The 26,107-nt window shown below is 35.9% G+C and overlaps 1 protein-coding gene across 1 annotated transcript in view; it reads left to right on the forward strand.

The window, feature by feature from the left end:
• Nucleotides 1-26,107, forward strand: part of ATRNL1 (attractin like 1) — a 537,457-nt gene that overhangs the window by 300,607 nt on the left and 210,743 nt on the right. Inside the window, exon 26 of the mRNA XM_075026472.1 lies at nt 1,186-1,264. Coding sequence (XP_074882573.1) covers nt 1,186-1,264 — 79 coding nt within the window. The remainder of the gene's footprint in view (nt 1-1,185; nt 1,265-26,107) is intronic.

Consider the following 26,107-nt stretch of genomic DNA (forward strand, 5'->3'; position numbering starts at 1 on the left):
TAATAGTCTCCATATTATGGATAAATATTGAATGCCATGAGCTGTTACTTCTGGAGATGTATCTTCTAGGTCATAATTTCAGTCCTGTTTACAGCATGATACAGGGAAACATTGGTGTTACTGCATGGATAAGGATTATATTTCACAGTACTTCTCTGAACTGTAGTACTTCAGGGAATTCTTAGTATGTCCCATATTAGTTAAAGAATACATTTTGAAGCTTTTTGGCAAAAAAAAAAATATTACAGATGACTAGTACAATTCAATAGTTACAGGGTTGTATTAATTGAAAACAGTGTACACAGCAGGTGTTGTAACATGACTGAAAGTTCTTCACACAGCTAGAAAATCCAGATATTTTTATAAAAAACTGTTTAAAAAATTAAAAAATCTTCTGATTGCTTACATTAGGTGTCAGCTTTATAAGACTTTTGTTGGTATCCAGAAATTCACTAAAAGAGATTGAGTTCAATGATCTTTCTACCAAAATCCTTTATGGTCTAAATGTTACAAATACAAAAATATTGGAGAAAAAGAGAAAGCATATGCTCATATGCTCCAGTTGTGAACTGCAGAAGTTAATAATTTTGATATTTTTTTTTTTCTTTTTCTTCTTCTGTTGTGTCTTTGGGACTGTAATGTGGTGATGTACGTTGGGATGTTTTCCCTGGCAATTCACCATAGAAATACTCCATTTGATAAACCAGACCTATTGTCATGTGCAAACCTGGTTCCTCAAACTAATTATACTCCCTGCATAGTTATCATTCCTGCATTCCAGGAAATTATTCAGAATTCACGAACTGAGAGAAGTATAAATTGGTATAATTTCTTGCTATATTTCACCCTCTTTTTCCATCTGCTAAATGTGGAACATGCAGTGCATATCTGTTGAGACTGTTGTGGGTATGTGGATGGTTGTAATGAAGCTTATCCCATGCTAATGGAGACAGTAATAGCATTTTATGGAGACAACCACAGCATCAGAGGTGTGCATTCTCTTTTGACTTTGAACTTTGATGGTTGACTGTTGTATGTTATCCTAGTAGAGTTTAGGTTTCCTCTATTTTTGTGGGGTTTTTTCCACACTTAAATGTATTTTTGTTACCATTGATACCCTAAAAACATAAGCTTTTTTAGACCATTATGTTACAATTATTTTTTTGTTTTGTTTTGTGATTGCAGTTGTTTCTTATCCTTACTGCTGGTAGCGGCTGTCGTTTGGAAAATCAAACAAACCTGTTGGGCTTCTCGACGGAGAGAGGTATCAATAACTTTAAGATTATTGTAGTAGCTTTATTTTTCAGAATATATTGAGAGTTTTGATGAACAATCACACCTCTACTTTCTCCTGTATACACAGTTTAAATATCCCTCTAAGAATTTTTTTTTACCCTGGACTTTTTATGCTAAAGAAGAAAACTTTGTTTCTTCCTCCTGTCAAAAATTAAAGAAATTACAGCCCTAGGTTGCAGAAAGCTATATTTTCTTTATGGTGGAATATTTAGAATATTAAGAATAGAATGGAATATTTCAGTTGGAAGGGACCTACAAGGATCATCTAGCCTGACCACTTCAGGGCTAACCAAAAGTTAAAGCATGTTATTAGGGCATTGTCCAAATGCCTCTTAAACTCTGACAGGCTTGGGGCATCGACCACCTCTCTAGGAAGCCTGTTCCAGTGTTTGACCAACCTCTCGGTAAAGAAATGCTTCCTCATGTCCAGTCTAAACCTGCCCTGGCGCAGGTCTGAACCATTCCCATGGGTCCTATCGCTGGATACCAGGGAGAAGAGGTCAGCACCTCCCTCTCCACTTCCCCTCCTCAGGAAGCTGTAGAGAGCAATCAGGTCACCCCTCAGGCTCCCTTTCTCCAAACTAGACAAGCCCAAAGTCCTTAGCCACTGCTCATAGAATATGCCTTGCAGCCCTTTCACGAGCTTTGTTGCCCTCCTCTGGATGCATTCAAGGACCTGAACATCCTTCTTAAATTGTGTGGGGCACAGAACTGCACAAAAAACTCAAGGTGAGGCTGCACCAATGCTAAATACAGAGGTATGAAGATCTGTTTTGACTGGCTGATTATGCTGTTTAATGCATCCCAATACTCTCAATAGCCTCAAAACAGTAGTGCAAAAACACTGGTAAATTGAGTGAACGCAGAGGATCATAGTGTAGCATCTCTGACTTTCTAGGAATCCATTTGATGCTGTGACTTAGGCTGCGTTGTTATCGACAGTCATTGGAACATAAAGTAGGAGACAACCCTCTCTGCAAAAAAGCTTATACTTTCTTCTATTTTTTATTCTCTCTTTTTGGTTTGTAAATATTTTTTTTTTATTGTAAGCAAAATTCTATCTCTATTAGTATCAGTAGTTCTGTCATTAAAACCATGGCACAATTGAAGCTCTTCAATAAATACTCATACATAAAGTCACCTTATTCTTTTGTCTAAATTGTTGTCTAATTTGTCTAAATAGCTCTGTTGGAAAATTTGGCCCAAATATTTGTTCTTACCTGTTTAACAAATGACTGAACTTAGATGAGATTAAACTTAGGTTATGTATACAGCTACATGTATATAGCGTGATTGAAATGATGTATACTGATAGTTGTCCTATTTCATTTTGTTCTCATAAATAAGATGTATAATTTATAGACAGTGATTTTTTTCCCCTTGAAGCTTCTGATCTTGATAATTTTTGGAAACAGCACTTGCTTAATAGTACTGTAATCTAGATTTATTTTTTTTTTAAACAGCCAAGTCTTTCTCTAATTAATTAATTTTTCTTAGTATACTGGCACTATGAATGTTTAAATAGCCTTTTTTTTTTTTTTTTTTTTTTCTGTAGATCTACAGTGAATTTATATATGCCTTAAAAGTGCCAGGTAACTAGCACTTACAGTTTTCCTTCACTGAAATTATGGCATTCTAATGACCAGTTAGCTTTGAACTGGTGCTACAAAGAAAAACGTATATTATTGTAGTTATTTCATTTAGGTATTTTTTTATTCCGATGAATATTGTTAAGCATATTCTCCCTCTAAGGGCAAGTGCTCATATATTTGTTATGACTTGCAAAATACAGATGAAAGTTACTTTAAACTACAGTATTCTATTCAACTTATTAATATTTCATTTGAATTTGTCTCAATACTTAACTCATTAATATTTCTGTGCAAAATTGTGTAGTGATGGAATGTAGCAATTCTTTGATTTAATTTTTCACTTTAACAAGGTTGTTTTATTGTTGCAAAGAATTCCGAAGTACCTACTTTTAAAAGCCCACCCATTTAGCAGATGAGCTTTCCATCTCTTCCATCATTCTTGAAAGACAGGAATTTTTGACTCTTTAGATGTTACCTTCAATATGGACACAAACTACAGTAAGAAGTGAAATATAACAAGAACACAAACAAATATGAAAAAGCATGCTGTTAATAGCTATGCATGCATTTATTGTTCATCCCAGTCTGTTTTCCCCTAGAGAAGGAGAAACTTTACTATCCAGTTCTTCTGATGTTTTAGTAATGAATTTTATCAGGCTGTTGAGGTAAGCAAAAGTTTTCGTAGACTTCTACGTGCAGCTGAAAATTCAGAACTTTGTCCTTTTTTGCCTTCTAACTTTAATGCTTGGCTAACTTGGGTCATTATTGATTCCAAATTGAATGGCGTCAATCCAATACAAAGCAAGAACAAGTTGTTTGCATTGCGTAGTGGGAATGTCTCAATTTTCCCATGAATTTAGAATTTTTCTCTCCAGTTTCTTTTCTAATTCATTGCTCATTGAGCAAATATTTGTTTGCTGCCTCTTAAGATATACCTTATCTAACACTTTTTGAACATCTATATTTATACTTTAACTTCTGGCTGAGTTTCTCTTCTTCTTTCCTGCCTTCTGAAAGGGCAAGAAACAGCAGACAGACTCTCTCTCACCTTATACAATCAAAGTTATTCACCTTCTGCATTGAAAGAAAATGGGAAGTGCCATTCTTTTATTTCATAGTTCCAAAAAGATCAATGAAACTTTGAGCAGGAGAACATGAACAACCTCCTGCCTGGCCTCCCTTCACACTTTCTCCCACTCATCCCTCCCATGGATCCACGACTTGTAAAAAAAGGTTTTTAAGAAAGGCTAATGTAAGATAGTGAAATATTGCTCATCTGAGAGAGCTTGATCCTTGAAAGGAATAATACAGAAGTATGATGAGATGATTTCCAAAGCATTATTCTTATGGCACTATCTTTCTTGAGAAACAAACCAGAAGGAATTGGGAACACTCTCATGGGTACCAAACCTCAAATTCCTACTTACAGAGCAGGACAACATTTGCAGGTAAGCATGGAAGTTCATGTAGGAGTAGACAAAGGGCAAGATATATTTGTTTGTCAAATAAGTTAAAGGAGTTCCTAAATATTGCAAAGTTTTGGAGCAGCAAAGCATTTCTTAGAAGAGTCTTACACTACATAAAAAGATCAGATATGTACTCTAGGTTTTAGTCTCTCATCCTTCTTTTTCCTCCAAAGACTCACAAATCTTTCTACCAGTACTTTTCTCGGTGAAATTTCACTTCTTAGTTCACTGGATGAAAAACTGAGAGCTGTCATTTTCTCCCAAAAGATTTGTTAGGCCTCTTGCATTTTATACCCAGAATTCACCCAAAAGCCCATCCATGAAGTTTCAATCTGACTCTGTTTTCCTTCTTTATACAAAAAAAATATATCACCCAGATTTACTAAATAAGAAAATTGAAGAGAATATTATTTGTTCTTTCTGCATGTTTCATATCTAAAGTATTCATTCAATCTTCTGTTGAGAATGGGTACAAGAGAATCTGTTCATAGATCATTTTACTGAAAAGCTTGATAGGTTGCCTGCCGGTTTTGTAGTGGCTCAAAGGTTTTGTCTCACAAACTTCTTCTGATTGAAAGGCACTACACTGCAGATAAAATTTGCATCCAAATGATTTCTTATTAATAGTGTGTCAAATTTTTCTTTCTGCTGACTGAGGTCACTAACAAACTCATACAGATGGGATTCTAAACCACACAGCTTCTAGTTGAGTTACTTTAGCAAAGTATTTGTCCTTCATCAGGTAAAGCAGTTGCTGCTCAGATACCCTTTGTACTATTCATTCAGCCAGATCTTTTAAAGAATTATTACCTTTAATCCAAAAGCATGCAATCACTGCTGTACATACAGACATACTCTTCATCCCCCCACACAAACACACACAAAATACATTTGTGTGCCAATGTGTCATTAGATAGAATCATAGAATTGTTTGGGTTGGAAGGGACCTGCAATGGTCATCAACCCCCCCTGGAATGAGCAGGGACATCTTCAACTAGATCAGGTTGCTCAGAGCCCCGTCCAACCTGACCTTGAATGTTCCCAGGGATGGGGCATCGACCACCTCTCTGGGCAACCCGTGCCAGTGTTTCACCACCCTCATGGTAAAAAATGTCTTCCTTTTATCTAGCCTGAAATATACATTTGTGTATATTGGATCAGTCAAGTAGTTAAAATGCAGTTTTACATCTTTTCTTATGAAAATCTCTTTTTTACATATTATTATAATTACACACTAGAAAGACCTTACATATCTTACAAAGATGACTTAGAATCTTATTTCCTCATGTAATACACTATAAGTCTCTTGAGCAATGAGGAAGTAATGCGCGATTGCACATTTATGTAAAAATGTTTGAAAGCATGGTATTATATGTGTAAAGTGCTTGCCTAACTTTAAAGGTTAATATCATTCCTTTATTGGACTTTTCATATTTATATATAGCATTTCATTATACAGTCAGCTGTGCACCATTTGCATGTCTGAAAGAATAGCATATACAAGCATAAAACCATGGAATTATAGAGAATGCTTGCTTTACACAGTGTGTGGGTGCCACACAACTTACTGCTTAATTTTATTAAATAACCTTATGTTTGTTTAAACACCCCTCCTCCTTCCTAGCCTTAATTTTAATATCAAGGTAGTTTTATTCTTGTGAATAGTCAAAGATTCTTAAAAACACACAAATGAAACCGAAATAGACTACTTCTTAATAACAGTAACAATTCATGTAATAGCTTTAGGCTCATTTCTATGGTAACCCTAATAAGAACAAGAAAGTTCAGTTATATCGATAGTACTAATGAATGTCGACAATATGTGAATTTCAGCTAGAGCTTTTTTACTTTATAGTGTAACAACACTGGCATTTTTAAAGTATTCCTTTTTGAAAAGGCAATAATGGCTTTTGGTGTATGTAATATTGTCTATGGAATGCAACATGTTTAGTTTAGGAATATTAATATGAATAGAATATGGTGTATTCTTAAACAACAACTGAAGGAGAAAAAAGAATACTTTGGTTCATCTAGATGTTTTAATGTGGGCAAGGAACCACCAACAGTAGATGTAAGGAAACCAAGAAATATTAATACAAACAATTAAAGTACCCCAATGCGTAATATTATCCATGTGTGTAGGTGTCTACAGGATTATATGCTTTATGTTTAAAAGTTGTTAATCTCACAGATCTCTTTTCTTTTTTGGTAGCTGCTTGTCTGTTGCTTAGCAAATATCTTACACATCTATATGTACTTACTCATAGACTGTGTGAGTAATCCTACTGAAGTCAAAGGAGCTATTCATAGGACCAGAATCTCAACTTGTTATATTGCTCAAGCTCTTCTGAAATTGATAGAGCTATGACTGCTTATTTCAACTGTGGATCTGGTTTTATTGAGGATAACTGGGGCATTTATTTTAGGCTGATGTTTTCTGCATTCTCTCCAACCTAAAATTTAGGTTCCTCTCTGAATGAACCTTTCAAGTGATATGCCTAGTTAGTTGACACTAGATCTTGTCTCAGGACTCCTGTGCAGTCAATATAAGAGACACCTCCAAATGACACCTTATCCCACCCAATTTTCACAGTGTTTGCTTTTATACTCTGATACTTGTGGGGGGCTGACTTGCTGTTAACAATATAAATAACCCAATGAGTCAAATCTTCTATACTGAGAGTTAATCTATGCTTTAATTTTGTAAAATTGAGGTTGTATTTATAATACTGTCACTTCATAAAAATAAGCATCTGATTGATTCCTATATTAGTACTGCTCACATCATGCTTATTCTCTTTAAAGAGAAGTATTGAATGGTACCAGTGACAGAGTCAATATTATATTGGAAAGATTTATTTTGGGGGGTGAGTTAAACAAGGTTGATCTAATGCAGATACCTCAAAATATCATACAGTGTTAAGAGGATTCCATGAACAATTATCATAAGAGTAGGGGCATGAGATCGAAGAGCCCATCTTAGTTATTCATGGCTATGTATCTCCTGCCAGAGGCATTTATCCCAGGAAGTAATCCTAGCTGTCTTGTGTCAACTTTGCTTATGAATTGCCATCTTCAGTAGGAATTCACCATGACCTTACTGCATAGAGTTGACCCAAGTTTTGCTTGGGCCCCACATGGTTCTAAAGCTTTGTGCCCTTTAGTGGGATGGCATGGCCTGTGGAGGCAGAGGTCTGTCGGAATAGTGTTAAAGTAGTATGTAGACTGGAGGAAATTTACCAAGAAAATCACCGGGAGAGGTAGAGGTAAAAACAGAAGCCAATTTATGAGCCAAGTGAAAACATTCCTTTGAAAACACTACAGGTAGACAGTGGAAACCTTGAAGCATGGGATGTATATGTTGTAAGGCAAAAAGTAGTGATCTGGTTTCCTTTGCAGACCTTCCCTTCCACAAGTTTATCAGTTTCATCTTAAAGTCATCCTGTCCAAAGGAGAATTGAAGAACATTATATTATACTATAGCTTGTCTTTTGAAGTTGTCCTTCTTTAGAACTCATATAGGTATACCATTTTCTTATATATTGTACTACCATATTCTTTGGCAGGACAATTGGCAGGATAATATTTCTTTTTTTCTTTCCTACTTTCTTTTTTTTTTTAATTAATGATGAAAAAAATCTGTAAGTTGGACATAGAGAGCCGGCTTTTGGTTCTACCTTTTCTGGTGACCAAGTATAGAACAGAAACAAAGCCATATCAGCTATTCAAGGTTGTACACCTGAGCTATGAAAATTCATTCCTACCTCTAGTACCTCTAGTCTTTTTTTTCTTTAAAGTAAGTACGTGTAAATATGTCTTTTTAAACAAGTACATGTAAAAGACACTGGAAATCAGTGTATGCATGCAGAAAAACCACCCACTTTTAGCTAACACAAGGCTTTATGAAAGCTTGCTAAGAGATCTGTCTGTTTCTTCATTCCACCAAAATTCAGAAGGTAAAGAAGATAACTAGATTGATCAAGGAATATTGTGGGCTACTTCTCTTTATTGAAAAAATAGATAAATGAGGGAAAACATAAACTAAGTAGGTGTTTTAATTATATCTGCATATGACCAGGAGAAAAAAAATTGTTCACTGTTCTTAACAAAATAACCAAAGTTCCTTCTCACATTTGCATAGTGTAGTTAGCCAGAAGAATCCCAAAAAGCAATAATCAAATTATTTTCATTATATATGATTCCTGGGTGTATGCATAGAAGGAAGCTTCGATGTAGTTATTAGTGATGATAACAGTACTTTAAAATTAATACTTGTGGAACTCTGTTCTGTAGAATTTATTATCCAAGTTGAGATTTCTAAATCTTATTATAAAATAATGCTGGAGAGAATATTAATGTTATAATGGACTATATTAATTCCTGCTTTCTGTCACAGACCTGGGTGAATCTTGCAAGTGTACTAGGTTAAGCTTTCAAGCTAACAGGAAGATAAAATTAAGGTTATTTAAGAGAAAAGAAGGAACTGGCCAAAATGAAAAAGACTGCCTGAGGCAACTGGCCACTTGGCAGAGCCTAAGGAGCCTTTGAGGTGTGTGGTCTGAGAGGTTTCCATGGGACTGGTTGTAAATGTAAGAGCATCAGGAGAATTTTTAGCAAACTACCTGTCAGCAAAAAGCAGCAGACAGTGAGAAAGGCAATCCTTAGTGAGGCCCTGGGAAGAAGCCAGATAACATCTTTTGAATTTCTGAGAAGAAAAGTCACTTGGATTTGTTTCCACAGTGTTAAAGGAATGAGGATGGTGAATATGTTCTTTGTAAATAAAGAGGATTGCACCAAAATAGATGATTCATTTTTGTCTCTTAACAAAAACAAAAGAGCAGGTGTTGAATATTGGCCAAAAGTGGTAAGACTCCTTACATTTGTATTCCCTCTCTGTTTGCAATATAGTGTCAATTTTTTGTCCCCTGTTAAAACACAAACTTCCCATTTCCCAAAGCCCTGTAAGAAAGAAGTGAGTGGATTTAGGTGCAAACAAAAAAAAATGCTTAGAAACTAGGAAGAACTCTGCTATGAAGAGAGAGTGAAAAGTTTTGAGGGTTTACAGTAAGAGCTCTTTGAGGGAAATGCAAATACTTGCCTTTAGTTCCTCCTTAGCTTTTCTCAGAGTTGGGAGCAATTTTAGTGGCATGGACTAGACAACTTTGGCCCAGGTAAGTCACCTGCAATAGGGGAAGCATAAAGGAAACTAAGTCAGAATTGTCCTTCCAAAGAGCAGGGAAGCAACTCAAAGTCCAAGCCTAGAAGACATATATAGTTCCCCTCTCTTATTCTGCTCCTCCTTTCTACCTAAAGTTCTGTTTATTTACAGTTTGAATGTTAATCATGTCTTCCAAAAATTATATTAAATTGTGGTAACAACAGTTTTGATTGCTTGGGATGTATGGAACATTTTCTACTGGTCTGTAGACAGCTGATGTCAATATTATTGATGTTCTTTCACAAATATATCTGCTTCCACAAACATCCAAGTTCTTGCAAGTATATCAAATATATATTTTTTTTTCAGAGCCGAGTTTTGGGTACGTTTCTGTATGTGTGCAATTGAGTTACAGTAAAGAGGGATTAATATCATGCCTGAATCTATTCGAAAGAGTTTGCATTTCACTTTGCCCAGCGTGGATAGTATGTGCCTTCTAAAATAACCACATCGACCTTTTTCTTTCTTAAAGTTAGTGTCAATAATAAACACAAATATTCTTTCTTTCTTTCTTTCCTTAAAAAAGAATTTTGAAGGCACTGAAGTTTCTTATATGTAGACAACTCCCTGCTAAGGTCAGATCTTTAATAATTTTCAATGCAAAGCGAATGCAATGATCAATGCAAGTGGAAATTAGTTAACTTCACCAACTTATTTTTTCAGTGCCTGTGCTATTAATTGATTTACTCTCTCAGCGCAATGTGTTCAGTGCCGTGAAAGTCAGTATTGTTGCTATCAACAAATTCTATGGGGAACTTCTCCACTTTCTGTAGATATTTGTTTATACAGACATTCCTTGGTGTCATCCCTCTGAGCAAATGGTGGCTGGGCAGTTCATCTGGGAACCTTCTAGGCTTCTCCCCCTTCTCTGGGTAGAAGGTGATAATAGTAGGTTCATGGTGACAAAATTTGCATATGTATGCTCATTTCTTGAGGAACCTGCAACTACAAAGTAACAGTGGAACCTTAGGCTGGAAAAAAAAAAACAACAAACAACCAACCTTTAGAAGAAAGTATGGGTGAACGACACAGCCTATGGAAAGGTAGTTATTCTTTCTCAAGGATATAATGATGCAATGTTTATCCTTCCTGGAGCTATAGTTTTATTGCTCCAACAGTTCACAAAAAATAGTTGAGAGTTAATGTGACCTGATATAAACTAAGCTCATTACATTCATTTTCAACAGATAATTAATAATTAACATATAACCTTTGGCTTTCCTTTTATCTTCAAGTATTGACAGAAGTCGCATAAAAACATACTATGTGTGGAAAAAATGCTTTGAAATGCAAAATTTAATTAAAATTAATGTAATGTTATTTTAGGACAGTTGTATAGTAGCAAAAGTACTATAGGGAATATGAATATTTGAACAGACCATTATTTTTATCCATGCTGTTCAATTTACACACAAGTAATTTCTGAAAAACAGAATACCATTTGGTATTTTTGTTGGAATTTATTGGATTGATTGCACCATGGCAGTTAAATTGTAACATCAGTAAATTACTCTCGACTGCTTTAACAATCAATTGACCCACATGTAATTAACAAAAATGAAACTGCAATGAACCCTGTAGCTTGAGCTTTTTTGGTTGTCTGTGCTCCACAGCCATTTTGAAAATCCCAGTTAATTAGACTTATCCTATCTAAATAGCTGGAGTTTCTTAGTATTTTATATTTGTGCAGCCACAGTCAGAAATACTACTGGAGGAGGCAGGCAGGGAATAGCACGTTCCAGTCAGGAGAAGTTTGGGTTTAGAAGACAGTCATTTTCTTAATGATGTTATAGGTGCCCTTGTGCAAATTGCTTCACTGCCTGGGCCATCAGTTTCCCCATCTGTAGAATGGAATCAGTCGTACAGGTCTTCTTTATATGCTTTTCATTAAAGATGCAGTTGCTATTAATTGGGAGAGCCTATTCTCATGACTGTTTTGCTTTATTCCCCAATAATCCTGTTTGTTCCTGGGCAATTTATTTAGGCATCTGTCCATTCAGGCAGGAAAAACGAGTGAAGTGGACACTGGATTGCTCTCTTAATTGTTGTCTGGGTGCATTGCTACTAATCAGAGATACAAACATGTTATGAAATACAGTCCATTATTTTAACGTGTTATATTTAATACATATTTCAATATTTGATAAAATACGTTATGAAAGTTCAAAATATCTGATATGTGTTTCATTTTTGGCTTAATTAAAACCAATCACACATTTCTTAGGGTTTAATGCTTCCTGAGTATCTTAATGATGTACAATACTGATTCTGCACACTTTTAACCTACCATAATAATTTGTGCCTTCACAAAGTTACGGAATAATATTTCCAGAAAAGTGGGAGCATGTTACAAAAATACCATACCCAAGCGTATGTGACCCACATGCGAGTGTCAGACACACCACATTTTGACTTAATACCTTAACAGTGTCCATTAGTAATATTCCTGAACTTGTCCTCTTCCCCATTCACATGGAAAGCAAGTCCGCTTTGTTAATGTTGTTAATGACTAGATCAACCATGCATGAAATGTCCAAGTTTCAGCTCTGGTTAGAGCATCCAGTATGCTGTAAGCTCATAGAAAACAATGAACATTCATTTCTACTGAAATTCCCAGAAACATCCTTCAACAAAAACTAAGCTGTTTGTAAGCACCTGTGAAAAAAAAAGATTAAAAGCCTAGATGTTTTTTCATGAACCAAATCCCATGAAAAGAATATGCTTTTCTTCCAAGGCAGGATAAAAGTCCCTTTGAATGGAGGGGAAAGCATCTGATGCTTGTACAGTTTGGCATAATAAAGCCTTTAAAAAGTCTATCACATGGTACTTTAATGGTAGGGCAAGGAAGCATTGTCATGTTTACATAGCTGCGGAGTAGGTGAACACCTGTCAGAAAAACATACTTGGATGTTCTTTATCAGTAAATGAGGTATTAACTACATGCTGACTGTAGTTAACTGCATTAACTACAGGTTAACTTCAAAGAGCTGGCCTAGCTCTAGAATTCATCAGCATTTTTACTAATGACCTAAGTTATGCAATTAGAGAATACATCTATTAAATTTGCAGATACTAGAAGCTGGGTTGCAAGTGTGTTGCAGGCAGGATTAGACTTCAAAATAATCTTTAGAAATTGGAGAGAATATCTATACTGGTGAATGCAAGCTTTTTACCTGGTAGAAATAATCATCTTCACAGAAACAGCATGAGGAAAAAGCTGATAGTGCTACAATTCTTCAGAACTGATCAATGGCTTAGAAAAGTTCACAAGCTAAATTTAAGTCAACAGCAACCTAGTTACAAAAAAGGGATATATTACTGCCTTACATTGGTAGAAGTATTAACTCTAAGGCATCTAATTCTTGTGCTTTACTGAGTACAGCCTTAACTGGAGCATCATGGCCAGTTTTGACACTCCGATTCAAAAAGTACATGGAACAATTAGAAATGTCCAGAGGAGAGTAACTGGAAAGTATGGCTGTCTATAGTTGTATAGTGTAAAAAGAGAACGTGGAGAGATGTGGTAATAGACTTGAAGGTAGGGAATGGAATAATGCATTTGCTGTATCTGTCGTAGAAAGGACAAGAAGTGAGGTGCCTGTGTTGCAGCAAAGAACATTCAGGTGACACAATTAAAAATAATAAATTATAATGATTAGGGTAGTGTAGTTCTGGAATAGATTGTCTTAGGGATTTCAGAGACTCTCTGTCATTGAAAGCCTTTGAGAGTGAGGTAGGCAAATACAGGACAGAAATTAGAAGATGTAGATATGTCATATGACATCTTTCACTAGACCAGGTCACTCAAAGCCCCATCCAACCTGACCTTGAGCACTTCCAGGGATGGGGCATCCACAGCTTCTCTTAGACTGCCTACTGCTGGGTGATACGAAATTACAGCAGCATGTGTCTGTAATAGTGCTGTAATAGTACCTGCACTTCGGCATTAAAGACTATTTTAAATTCTACATGAATTTGATATTTATACTTTCATTGCAAAACTGTGTCCCAAATGACAATAAGTCAAGTAATTATCCAGTTCAGTTGTTTTTCCATTGAAAAGGCTTTTAAGTGGCAGCTTTCTTCTTTATAAATCTTGTATGCATAAATGCAGCCTTTGATGTTATTGATGTTGTGCACCATGGTTAAAACTTGCAAAATCTCAGATACTAGAAAATCAGGGTCAAAACTAGCCCCTTACATTTTATACCATTTAAGTTCATTCATATCCATGATGTCCATTCAACTGACTGATTGAGCCACCCTGTAATTTTTTATTTTTTTTCACTTTACTATTTGTATTTTTTGGTTTCATAATTTGAGCTGGATTAGTTGTACTGGGCCTAGCATCCCTTTCATTGTGCAATTCTACTGGCTTCTATGTAAGACTGGCAAGCAAGGCAAGGTAACCTATTTGAGATTGAAATAAAAAACTGTACATAGATCAGAAATTGAGCAGGTTTTTTGTTGGGTTCTTTTGGGTTTTTTTTCCTGTAATACATATTTTTGTAATTATTCTGGTTCTCCTTTAGCTGAACCAGTTTCACTGGTCTTTTAAAATACACATACATATTTTTTATAACAGCACTGTTTAGCCCATGCAGAATTCTTGTCAAATGTAGAATACTGCATTTTGTGAGTCATTGTTCTTACATTGTTGTATCCTATGACAGATGATTTATCTATCCTGCAGATGGACAATATATTATATTTCCACTATTTTCAGAATGGCCTGTTGTCTGCTAACATGAAACTAATGTAATTTAAGCATACTTTCTCCCTTTATATTAATAAGAATTTACATATAACCTTTGGCTTTCATTTTATCTTGAATCATTAATACAAATTATATAAAATCATATAATTTGAGCAAAAATGCTTTGAAATGCAAAATCTAATTGAAATGAATATGTTGTTAATTTAGGATATTTGTGCTGTTGAAATATAGTGTTTGGGACATCATCAGTATTAGTTTTTCCATGTTGTTTGTGCCTAAAAGTGGGTTTTGGTAGAAAATTTGGATGAAGCACAGTGTGACACAAGAGCTAAAATATAGCTTTATTAAATTGCTTTAAATTGTTTTACCAGTTGAAATGCATGCAAATAGCAAATGGAAAAAACACCTACAATTTGCCTTTTTTTTTTTTTTTTTTTACATCTACTTACAAGGCTGTTATTAGTTGGAAATAATACTATGGCATAGAAGCTATTACCAAACACCTTTTCTGCAAAGATATTTCTCTACAGACTGAAAATCTCACTTTTAGTGGAAAGTAAGCAGCTTCATTTAGATTAGACTTCTTTGATGGAAGAGGCAAGTAAGTATATATTTCTAACATAAAGAAATAAGGTGATTTAGCTGGATTGCTAGCAAAATAGGATATAAAGAAATATAGTCTAGCATCCCAGCAGTAAATAGGTTTTTCTAGTAGTTGATACAGTCAAAAATTCACTGTCAACCCATATAAAATTCTTACTCATAGTGAAGACTTACGAAGAAGAGTTTATATCCCTCTATTTTGCTAGCATCTCACTCAGGTCAGTCTGCGATCATAATTTTGAAAAGTTTCCGCTATCTTTGAAGGATCTTTCTCTAATCCAGATATTTTACGGGATGCTATTTCTGCTACCAGCTTGAGCATTGGCTTCACTTTTTCATTGCATCCCAATTCTTAAGCTCTGTAAGTGCTCATTTACTGCTCAATCCTGCAGCGTTCCTACGTCCAGTACAGATATTCATAGTTTATGGGACTTCTCACTTCAAGAGCAGGGAAATATTGTCTGTTTGTGTTGTTTTTTTTTTAAAGTCCCTTCTTCTCTTGTTTGAGTCATTCCAACATGAGCTGCAGGATATATCTGTCTGAAAATACTATTTTTTCTTTTCTCTCCATAATGGAGGGAGGCTTCAGGCAACTAGTTCTCATGCAGCACTTTCATACTATTTTGCTTGGTGTCCTCCAGGTGGGAAAGTAGCGTGTTCACAAAATGTTTCTCTGATCAGAGATTCCGCTTCTTGTAGGCTTAGTCCCTCAGTGGGGCTTGGTCCTCTGTTAGCAATTTGGGATTTCAAAAGCAGTGTTTACTGGACTGCTACCCACCAGTTGAAGAACCCACTTGAAGCTGCAGTCTGTCAAAAATATGTTAGTGGTATTTGTAGGAAATCAATTGCATTTTTTACATATCATATGAAAAACATTGACTTGGTTCACACATTTGTTCCTGTATGAAGACTCTTCCCTATTTTACTCAGGGCAGTATTTTCCCCAGAGTTCATGTTAAGAGCAAGCTTTATCTACTCAACAGTGCTCTCATATTACTGTCATAAAGAAATCAAATACAGTAAAGATTTTCAAACTATAGGTAAACAGTCTTCTAAATAAAGTATTAGTTATTGCCAGTTAGTTCTGCCTGGTGGGATGAGGTAGCGTGTAACATCATGAAGAGAAAGTATATGTCTTTCTCTAGTTTACCATAATAACGTGGCACAAATGGGTAACAAGCAAATAAAGAATATGCAGGCATAACTCCACCTACATTTAATGCTTTTTCTAGATGTTCTAGGAGGCAGACTAAAATTTTGAATAGATAAAATTACTAGAAGGGAAATCCTATAGAAGCTATTATCAGATTTCCTATTGATTTAGAGGGGTTAAAACTTTGCCCTTTAAAATTATTTGGGTTGCTCTAATCTAGATAGTGTAATGCCCCATTGTGATATTGTATATAAGCGTTCTAGCCTTTGAAAAAAATTGAGATACACAAGTGCCGCAATATGGTAAAATGTGCATGATGACTTCATACTGTAACTGTTCTATACCTACCTCTGCTCTGCTTTACATCAGGTGGGTGTGATTGCTCTGAAGAATCCAATACTGTTTGTAGTCCACACCATTCCCAAACACTAATTTTATTTTAAACAGGGAAAAAACATATTCTAAATATAACATTTTTATTTTTTGAGGGCAAAAAGCTATATTTTTTATCATCTTTTATTTACAATTGTCTTTGATTTTCACACCTCAAAGTACCATAAAATCAGCTTTTGATCTTCATATATTCTTAAAACAATCCGGTAATTAAATGAACAAAGGCAAAAGGTAGGAAAGTAAAATTGTTTATGAAAGATAGTGAATCAAATGATAAGTAGGGTTTTTTTTTCTGATTAAATTAGAATAATGTTCTGGTTCAAAAAAATTACACTGTGACACTGCCCCCCATACTCATATAAAAGTTGGTCAAGTGGTGCTTATGTGCTTTTGATAATAATGAACAAAGGTCTCAAGTTCTGGAGAGTTTCATTCCCATTTTAGCTGTTGAGCAAATTTAATATGTCTCACTAATGTACTTCTAGAGTTTTCTTCTTCAAAATAAATGTTTGTTGAATCCTAAGTGAAGGTACTTTTTATGTTGAATGGCTGACGCTTGTGATAACAACGAAGTAGTAACTTGGGCAAATTCAAGTACAGTCGTGTCTTGCAGCAGGTTATTTTTCTATGTATGTGAAGCCAGCATATATAGTAGAAGTCTCTGAAGAGACCCACTGGTTAGATAAGAAAAAACCCCACATCTTCCTGGTGTCTTAGGGAGTTTATAGTCATACTTTTATTCAAAATGGAAACTCATCGTTGATGGAGTGATGTTCTGCTTGGATTTAATCTTTTAATAAACAGAAAATAATACTAAAAAGCAGTTTTTAAAAAATTCCATGTTTATTTTCTTTCCATGGTATTGGTATCAAATGTCACTCTCCCAGAAAGAAAAAGCTGTGTTACTGCCTTAACATTCATGCTTAAATATACACTATTAATTGTGGATAAAGGGACGTGCTTTACTGCACAGCTGCTGGAAAACATGGGCAAGCTTTGGCACATACAAGTTCGCCTGAAACAGAAGTGGCAACCTTGAAGGTAAAAACAGGCTGAGGATGGTTGTTCTGAGTTTTGTGTGGATAATCAGTTAGACATTCAAGGGAAAAGGTTAGAGGTAGCTGGGGACATTTATTGTGGTGATTGTGTCAGTAATATTTACATCTGTAGATTATTCTGGCACTATCTGTTCAGTGTTTATTGCTTCATGGGAGATGCCTTTGACAGCTAGTTAGGCATGGCTGGGGCTTGTCTGAAGGCTGGGATGAAGAGTGTTCCTGAAAAAACAAACTGGCACGGTCAAACTAAGAACAGACGGCCAGTGACTTGCTGTCAGGGGGCTGCGACCGCCTGATGGAAGGGGAGCTGGGCTGGCCCCAGCGTGGGCAGTGCCCTCCCCTACCTGGCACCATCCTGCGGGGGCTGAGCCTGGCGGGGGAAATGGGGTCCATCGGTGGCTCCGGCGATAAGCCAAATCCAAGGGCCATCCAGGGTGTCCAGAGAGGTGAAAAATGGCGCAGGGCCAGACACTAGGCTGGAGACGAGGCTAAAAAAATAGGTCCAGATCCATCCAGTCGGTCGGGTCATGGCAGTTAAGACCTCTTACTGCCCTCTGAGTCCTGACACTTACCCTGAAGGTTGTTGCTGTGATTTTAGACAAGAGGAACAGTGTAAGTTTTCAACTATATAGTTTTGGTTTGTTTTTTTTTTCCTTTCAAAAATAATGTTAGCTTTCTCTAGAAATATCACTTTTTTTTGTATCATCATACTGTAACAACATTTCTTTCACGTTTAGCTGTAATTCAGTTATACCTAGTATTTTGTTATACAAATATACAAATGCACACTCTATCTGCCACTTATTCAGAGAGCTTCCAGAAGAAAAAATTAGCTATGGCAAAGCTTTTTCATGAGAAGCCTCTCCAAGTAAGTGACAAACCTGTTCAGTTATATTCATTTTCTTATAATGTTAGTCTCTGCCAGAAAATATAGGAAGAGTTTGTAATAAGCATATTAATTCACCTTATATCTTTCTTCCCTCGTCCTCCTGATTTTGGTTGTGTAGCTGTTGTCTTTGATTTTCCCCCTGTTCTCATTCCCTCTCACATCACATACATCAGTTTCTCCTTTCTGTTATTAATCGTTAGTTGTCTTTTCTGTTTTGCTAGTACTTGAGTATGCTCTTATGAAACACATCTCAGCTGTGTTGTGTTTTTGTTAAAATTGGCACTTCTAAAAGGTTAGGCCTCTGCCTTTTGGCTGTTATACTTGAACTCAATTGTCAAAATGATTTCTCTAGATTGATGACTTTAGAGAAAGCAGTGCTTTTGCCTGAGTGCATTGCCGGTACATAATAATCATTAAAGGTGAAACTACCTCTTGACTGTCAAAATCACCATATAAAAGGTTTGAGGACAGAAGGGACAGTACAACTTGGTGTAACGAAGAAGAGAGGATGCAGCAGTGTAATGTTATTGTTTTGTGCCAGGAAAGCACTTGCCTCACTACTCAGGGCCAGTGCAGGAAGGGAAATGGGAAACCGAGGACTCAACCTCTCTACATTGGACATGAACATTTAGGGCTCTCCTTATCCTCAGGGATCAACCTAAGGGTTGAGTATGACCACAAGGAATGGTATTTCCAAGTTTCATTTACGCTAAGCAGTTGGGCAAGCCGTGGTTTACTATCCACTTAAAGGGAGGGCATAAAAGGAAATACAAACAAGTTCCAATAGGAAGAGTTTTACATCAGGTGAGTGTGGTTATAACAGGGGTATGAATACCTTAAAAGCATATACTATCAAAAAAAGGTATCAGATAGCAATATAGCACAAACATCATAAAGTGTCAGTGCGTTGGTAGGGGATTATACCTTTAATTCTCCAGAAATAGTTCATTTGCTGGAAGCTTTCTGAAATAAAAGGAATAACTATTCAGATCCCCAGATGGTTATTTACATTTGACATTTTTTAAATTTAAAAATATCTACAAGCAGCATTTTATTAATGCTTTTAATTTAAAAAGTTGTTTCCTCATTAGTGGTACATATACAGCAGAAAGTGAAGCAATGCAGAAATTGAAAAAGCAAACCGTAATACATGGCTTAAATAAGAAAAAACAAATTGCAGTCTATTAACATGAATTTCAGACACAGCTAGCAAGTTAAGATTGTTTCTTTCAAGTCAATGCATTTTCTGGAGAAGTACAGGTGAAGGAGAAAATGCAGAAAGCTCTCATCCTATCATTTTGTTTGATGTTAGGGATGAATTTATAGGTCGTTACCTACATATTTTTCCCACAGTTATTTGCTTCTGCAACTTAAGTCACTTGAATGTATAAAAGTACCTGCCATTGCTGTGTCTCAGTGACTGTCCTACACACAGAAAGAGTGCATTTGCAAAAGTAAAGGGCCAGCTGGGGCTGCCAGGAGGCTGGCATTGCCCTCTGGAGTAGCATGCCTTTCTACTGAGACCTGAAACTTGATTTAGATTCCTAAAATTATAGCACAGGAATTCCTCTTTATTATAGCAAGTAGCATAAACTAAGAGTAATATGTGATGCAAGTTTCTTATCATAACTGCTTACCCTTGTATCTTTGTCTGTATATGCATGTAAGGGTATGCCATATGGTCAACCCCCCCCCCCCCCACCCCCAAACACAAAATAAGTCCTCCACACCCAGAAAAGATGCCACAAAAGGAGTGGACTGAAGGGATGCAAAAATAACAATAAATACTCATAGAGCTTTCAGCTTGTGCCTCTGTGGTAGGAGCTACTGAAAGAGTTTGTTTCTTGGGGATATTCCTAGGCTATATTAGATGACATGGTAAATGGAGAACTGCAAGGGTCACTTTTTTATACCCTACCCGTAGAACTTGCTCTGTTCCATATGCTCATTTCTTTTTCTTGGAAGAGAGTATTAATATCCAAAACCAGGTTGTACTCTGAATTTAGTATCAAGGTTGATTCCATTTCACTGCATATTGTATCCAATAAATGTTCAATAGCTCCCCCTTCATATTAGATTTTAAAGTTGCCATTTGTTACTTTAACTCTATTAATATTTTTTTTTATCTTTTGTGAGTTCTCTTATCCTTTTCTTAATGATTTTTGGGAGTACAGGTCTGAAAAAAACTTTATGTCAGGGGAGTAAGTTCTGTAGAAAATTCTGCCACTGTAGAACACTTTTATTCAGTGGTATAACTAAAAAAATCTGAAAAGTCTTCATACTTAAATTGTTTCATTTTACAACTATAATCATACATACCCTATATATTTTATGTAATTTGCATGATTCCCAGTCTTTATATGTTGAATTTTATGGTAGGTTACACAAAGAAAATAGGCAGCAATGATCACTAGTCTTGCTTTAAGTTGTTGGGATTTGTTTGGTATCTTTGAGAACTTTTATCTGGTGACACAAAGGTTCAGAAAGTTTCTACAATGCACCTTGGAGATCTCTTTTTGGTTTTTTATAGCATGGCACTTTTAAAAGAGTGCAAATGAAAGTTACCAGTGCAGAAGCCATTTTAATACCTGAAGCAATATTTTGTGCTGTTCTGTATTGCTTTTGGCATGTGTTTTTTCTGATTTTAAACCTTTAGAATGAAATTATGCATGTGTCACACATTTCACAACTTTCAGATATTTTGAGGTACCTAACATTTTATGTTTAGTACTAATCGACTGTTTTCTTTTAGTACAGAGAAATAGACTTAATCAGTGTCAGATAGTATTTTGGGTTGTGTCTCTTAAAAATGAATAGTTTTGGATACACAATCTTTAACCCTTCACAGCTTGACATCACTGAAAACTAAAGACTTGTTTGCCCTTAAAATGGGATGTATCAAAGTCAGGAGAGATATTTAGCCACAGCTCCCAGTGCATGAGCTTTGCAATCAGTGTTCTTGTCCCTTTATTCAGTTTCTTTTATCAATTGCCCCCAACTGTACCAAGTTTGTTTGAGTTTTTTGTAGCACAGAGAATTGTGTATAATACTTTTGGTCCAAAATTAATTAAAATCAATTTATGAGGTCCTGGTGACTTCAGTGAGAGTTGGATTCTGCCCCATTATCTGGACTGATGTCCTCATCACCTTTTACATCCATACCAGACATACTTTAGATAACAGCACTATAAAAACAGAACACTGACATCATTGAAAATGATAGCATTATTCATTGTTAGGCAGGACAATAACTGTTACAGTACTCTTCATACCTTTATTATAGCTGAATGAAATGTCATCATCTAAGTTTCATAAAATGTACCTTAATAAGAGGTTTGTGAATAACAACAATTCTATCCAACAAATGAGCCCTGATATGCTGATATACATAGATTTTGGGTTTGGGGGTGTGTGTTTTTTTCAAGTGATTAGAAAGACAAAAACGTTTTGTGCCCTTGCTGCAAAGTTAACAAAGCATTATATTGCCACCTGGCCATCTGTTAGGATAAAATTGTTGTTATTTTCAATGATGTTACTTTGATTCCCCCCCCCCCCCGAAACTCGTGATTCACATTTCACATGTTATACAAAGGGGCATTTTTTTCCAATGATTTTAGTTGAAAACTTGTTGGCAAATTTTGTATGCTCATAGCTAAATACCCACTTTCACTATTAGCTTACGGAGGGTGACAGTTATGTTTTATACATAGAGGCAACTACCATTTTTTGCTCAATGTTAGGTAAAGCAAACCTATGCAGTTATATTTTCCAGGAATCAGATTATGTTTGCTCACAGCCAAGATGCCTTGCCAATTCTTTCATGCTCAGACAGGTGCACTCTCACTTTTCCTGTGTCCCTCCCCAACTGGCATATGCTAACGTGGCTGTCTCTGTGCTGCTGCTGTTCTTTTAGCGGCCATAGCATATATTCAGGCAACCTTAATTGCACCAGAATGATTCTGCAATTTATTTATTTTTAATTAGCAATGTCATAAACATAAATAGTTACTTTCGTTTATGTATAGCACATTTCATGTGTTTTGAGACAGAACAACTTGTAGTACCTCTTGTTTTTAGAGACAGGTACACAGGGTAGAGATTTAGATACACAGTGTGTCAGCTTATCCTTGAATATAATTCTGCTGTTTCAGGTTGAGAAAAAACTGAAGATTAATATATCACTGTAAATCTGTATATCTTGTCCTAGGAGTATTGCTTTTGCTATTTTCTGTAGTTGTGATGATCAAAACCATGCTTTAAATATACAAAAAGTGTAAGATTATGATTAAGATTTTACTGAAGATTATCAAAATTCTGCAAGGAAAGCCAATGTTTCTTCCTACTACTCACAGAGAGGAAATACTGCAAATGGTCTATGCAAGAATTACATTCACTTTGTTTGCAGATCCGAGCTCCTTTGTTTTTTGAGGATTATACAAAGTGAACATATGTGGAATATTGCTACCAGCTTGCATTCTTTGACAAATCCAGACGGGCAGGAGAATGCTGGTGGCAGAAAGTCTAGGATACTGGTGTTTCTTATGTTTAAAACAAAATCTGGAAATTCTAGCCCTTTTGAACAACAAATGCCAGTGGGATTAGAACACAAATTGTTGGATGAATGTATTTCAAGTGTTAAATATCAAATGTTAATAGCAAATGTATTTGGCAATAAATTAAAGGCTTCCATTCTGTGATTTCCATAGGTCTTCTGCAGTATATGCGTGTAGCAGAGATACAAGCAGAGAGATTTCCATTCATAATTAGAGCCAAAAAGTGATCTTTTTGCACAAAACATCTGATTTGTACTGAGAGGCTTTTATATGCCGGTAGACTGTTCCAGCTGTCTTGTAGCTTCCAGCAGCACTGCGGTGGTAGGGGTCAGGGGCTGTCAGTTCAGACCTTTGCTGGTCAGCAGACGTGAACTGGTATCATTACGCAGGCTGTCAGTGCCACTCTCAAACTTCATGGGGTTCCCTGTCACTCTGAATGACCAGCTCTGGAATATCACTGCTCAACTGAGAGAGGAACTAGGAGTACTTCAAGGAATGTTGTCTAATGTATGACTTCAGACAACCTTCTCACAAATTTTTGCTTAAGGAAACAGAGATTATGGGATCTTTCTCTGTCCTCTGTATCCTCCCAAAATTTGTAATCCATTGGTCAATGTCACACTTACTGAACAAAAAAGGAGAAATCCCGGAGATAATGAACTTCAACAAATATCAGGAAAAGAAATGGGTGGGTAGGGGGCAGAGACCCATCCTATTTCTCCTATTGAAGGAGGGACCAGCACACCTACACGTGTTGTGTTTGTCAGTAACCAACAAACCACTCTGTGCAAGATGCAATAACCGGTCCCTAAGCACAGCAGGACTGACAAAGAGCACCCTAGGGAATCTGATATCCTTATAAGTGAAGGAAGGTGAAGAGTCAGGGGACAAAACCCACAAATCAAAAGGAATCAAAGCTTCATTAGTTCTGCTTTAATGTAATTTATGTGTTACATCTTTTCTTCTGTCCAAGTAGCAGGACCTTAATCATACAGTATATTGTGGCTTTTGGTAGAAAAAATATTCCTGAAAGTGGAAAACCAGACCTTGCTTAGAGATTTTTAAAGTCCGTCTCACAACATGCATGGCAATGACTTAAGTGTTTATACGTTTTTCACTTGCAATAAGTAGAGAGGACTTGGAATGGGATAGAATCTTTTGTCTTTTAACTGAGGTACTTTCCATTAGTATAAACAAAAATTCTTAAGCTGCTTTTAGTAGAAATGCATGATAAAAATTTCATCTCATCATAATAGAGACATTATAATCTGGTTTAATTTGGGGCTTCAAATGCTGTGGATTGGTCTTAGCCTGCATTTCCTTGGTGATCTTGATAGTCCTTTGCTGAAAGGCATTGTCAGCATCAAAACCATCACAGATAGTTTAACTTGCTGCTGCTGTGATTTCCTTGCATACATCAAGGTTCTAGGACAACCTTTTGCTTATTCATCTGGGACATCCCTTTTTTCTCTGAAAGATCAGAAGGAATCTGGAATTAAATCAAACTGCTGACTAAACTGGCATAATATATTTTGGAAACATTTAAGTTGCTATGTAAATTCATCGGGCTCTGTTATCAAAATACTGTACAGTGCTTGTCATTAATTTCATCTGTTCTTTTTTAATAGTTACCTGATTTAACAGCTTTGCCTTTCTATGAAACTTTTTTGACTATATGGCCTATTGAATTTTGCTTCCATAAAACATTATAATGATGATTCTATATATTCATTTTCTAGCTAAAACACATTATAACCTACACAAGCAAAATTTTGAAAGAGATATCTAAGATTAAATACAAGCCTTGTAAATAATATATATTTTTGTAATATGAAGTATGTAAATATAAAATTATGCCACATCCAACTCAATTTTACCTTCAGGAATAAATACTTGTGAGGAAACATCCAATTTTAACTTAGCTAACTTTCTGTGTCAGTAGCAAAATACCGTAGGAAAAACCACACTATTCAAATTTGTATTAGCAAATATTGTTTACTAAAAAGAGAATAGTAACAACCTTCAGACCAAAGTAGAGCAGAACATCAAAGCATGAGTGTACTCTTGCATTTGTTATCTGACGTCTGAGGCTTACTGTTGCTGACATCTGGGATATTTCTCAATGTGTTTGTATAATGTGTTTCTCTCTCTCTGTTATTGATCATACATCCATTTGCTATGCAGTCAGGTTTTCCTAAATGTTTGGAGCTTCAGTTTTATTCTCTCTTCCTCTCTCACTGCAGCAATTTTACATTTGTTAAAATTTTCCTCAACAAACAATGAAAATGAGACAAAAGTTCAAGAGCAGACCGAAGACAACCACCAAATGGAACTGTTGCACATGCAAAAATGTCGCTGTGGTGGTTCATTTGGATTTGAGGGAGATTAAGTTTGTGTTACTTCTCTCTGACCAGATCTTTAAGATAATAGTTGGGTGGTATCGCACAGGTTGACAAAGATGTCTCATGTCTGCCTACGCAAGTGGGGTAGAGGATAAAGAAGCATGGTTCAGTACAGTGGGTGAAGACAAAGGGAGTGTAGATATTCGATGAACAATTCGTATCTTTCTGTTGTGTTGGAATATCGACCTCTTTCACTGATTCACTGAGGAATCCTTTCATCGACTTCTGTGGATGTAGATTGTCCTGGGTTTCCACTGGGGTCAATGGTATGAGAGACACCTGTCTGGCACTCTGTTTTTTTAATAAAGAGTTTTTATATCAGTTTAGAATTTTTTTTCCCTTTCAAACATTAGTGAGAATTTACGTTGTATTAACCTGCTCCTTTAAATTAATAGCAACATCAACCTCCATATCCTAATTATCTGTATCTTAGTATCCACAGTGAGTATATAAAAGTGTAATTTTGGAGTAATTACTTGGAGTAATACAGATTTCTATTTATAATTTGTTTTATTCCTGTTAGGAAATATTCTCTGTTCTAATGGTGAGTATAATTTACTTCAAATCTTGCAAGCATGCAAAGTAACCTAGTTTAATAAAAATTTGCAAGGTTTTACTTTGTTTCACTACAGTTAGTTTTAAGTTTCTCTGAAAGCTGAAGGTAGATTTTGCTTACTCAGCTACTTACTTTTTTCCCATCCCACTGCTGAAATCTCATGGGCCAGATAATCTACAAAAGCCCAGCAGCATAGCTACTGTGATAATAA

The sequence above is a fragment of the Buteo buteo genome, chromosome 4 (assembly GCF_964188355.1).
Source record: "Buteo buteo chromosome 4, bButBut1.hap1.1, whole genome shotgun sequence".
In the NCBI taxonomy this organism is placed as follows: domain Eukaryota; kingdom Metazoa; phylum Chordata; class Aves; order Accipitriformes; family Accipitridae; genus Buteo; species Buteo buteo.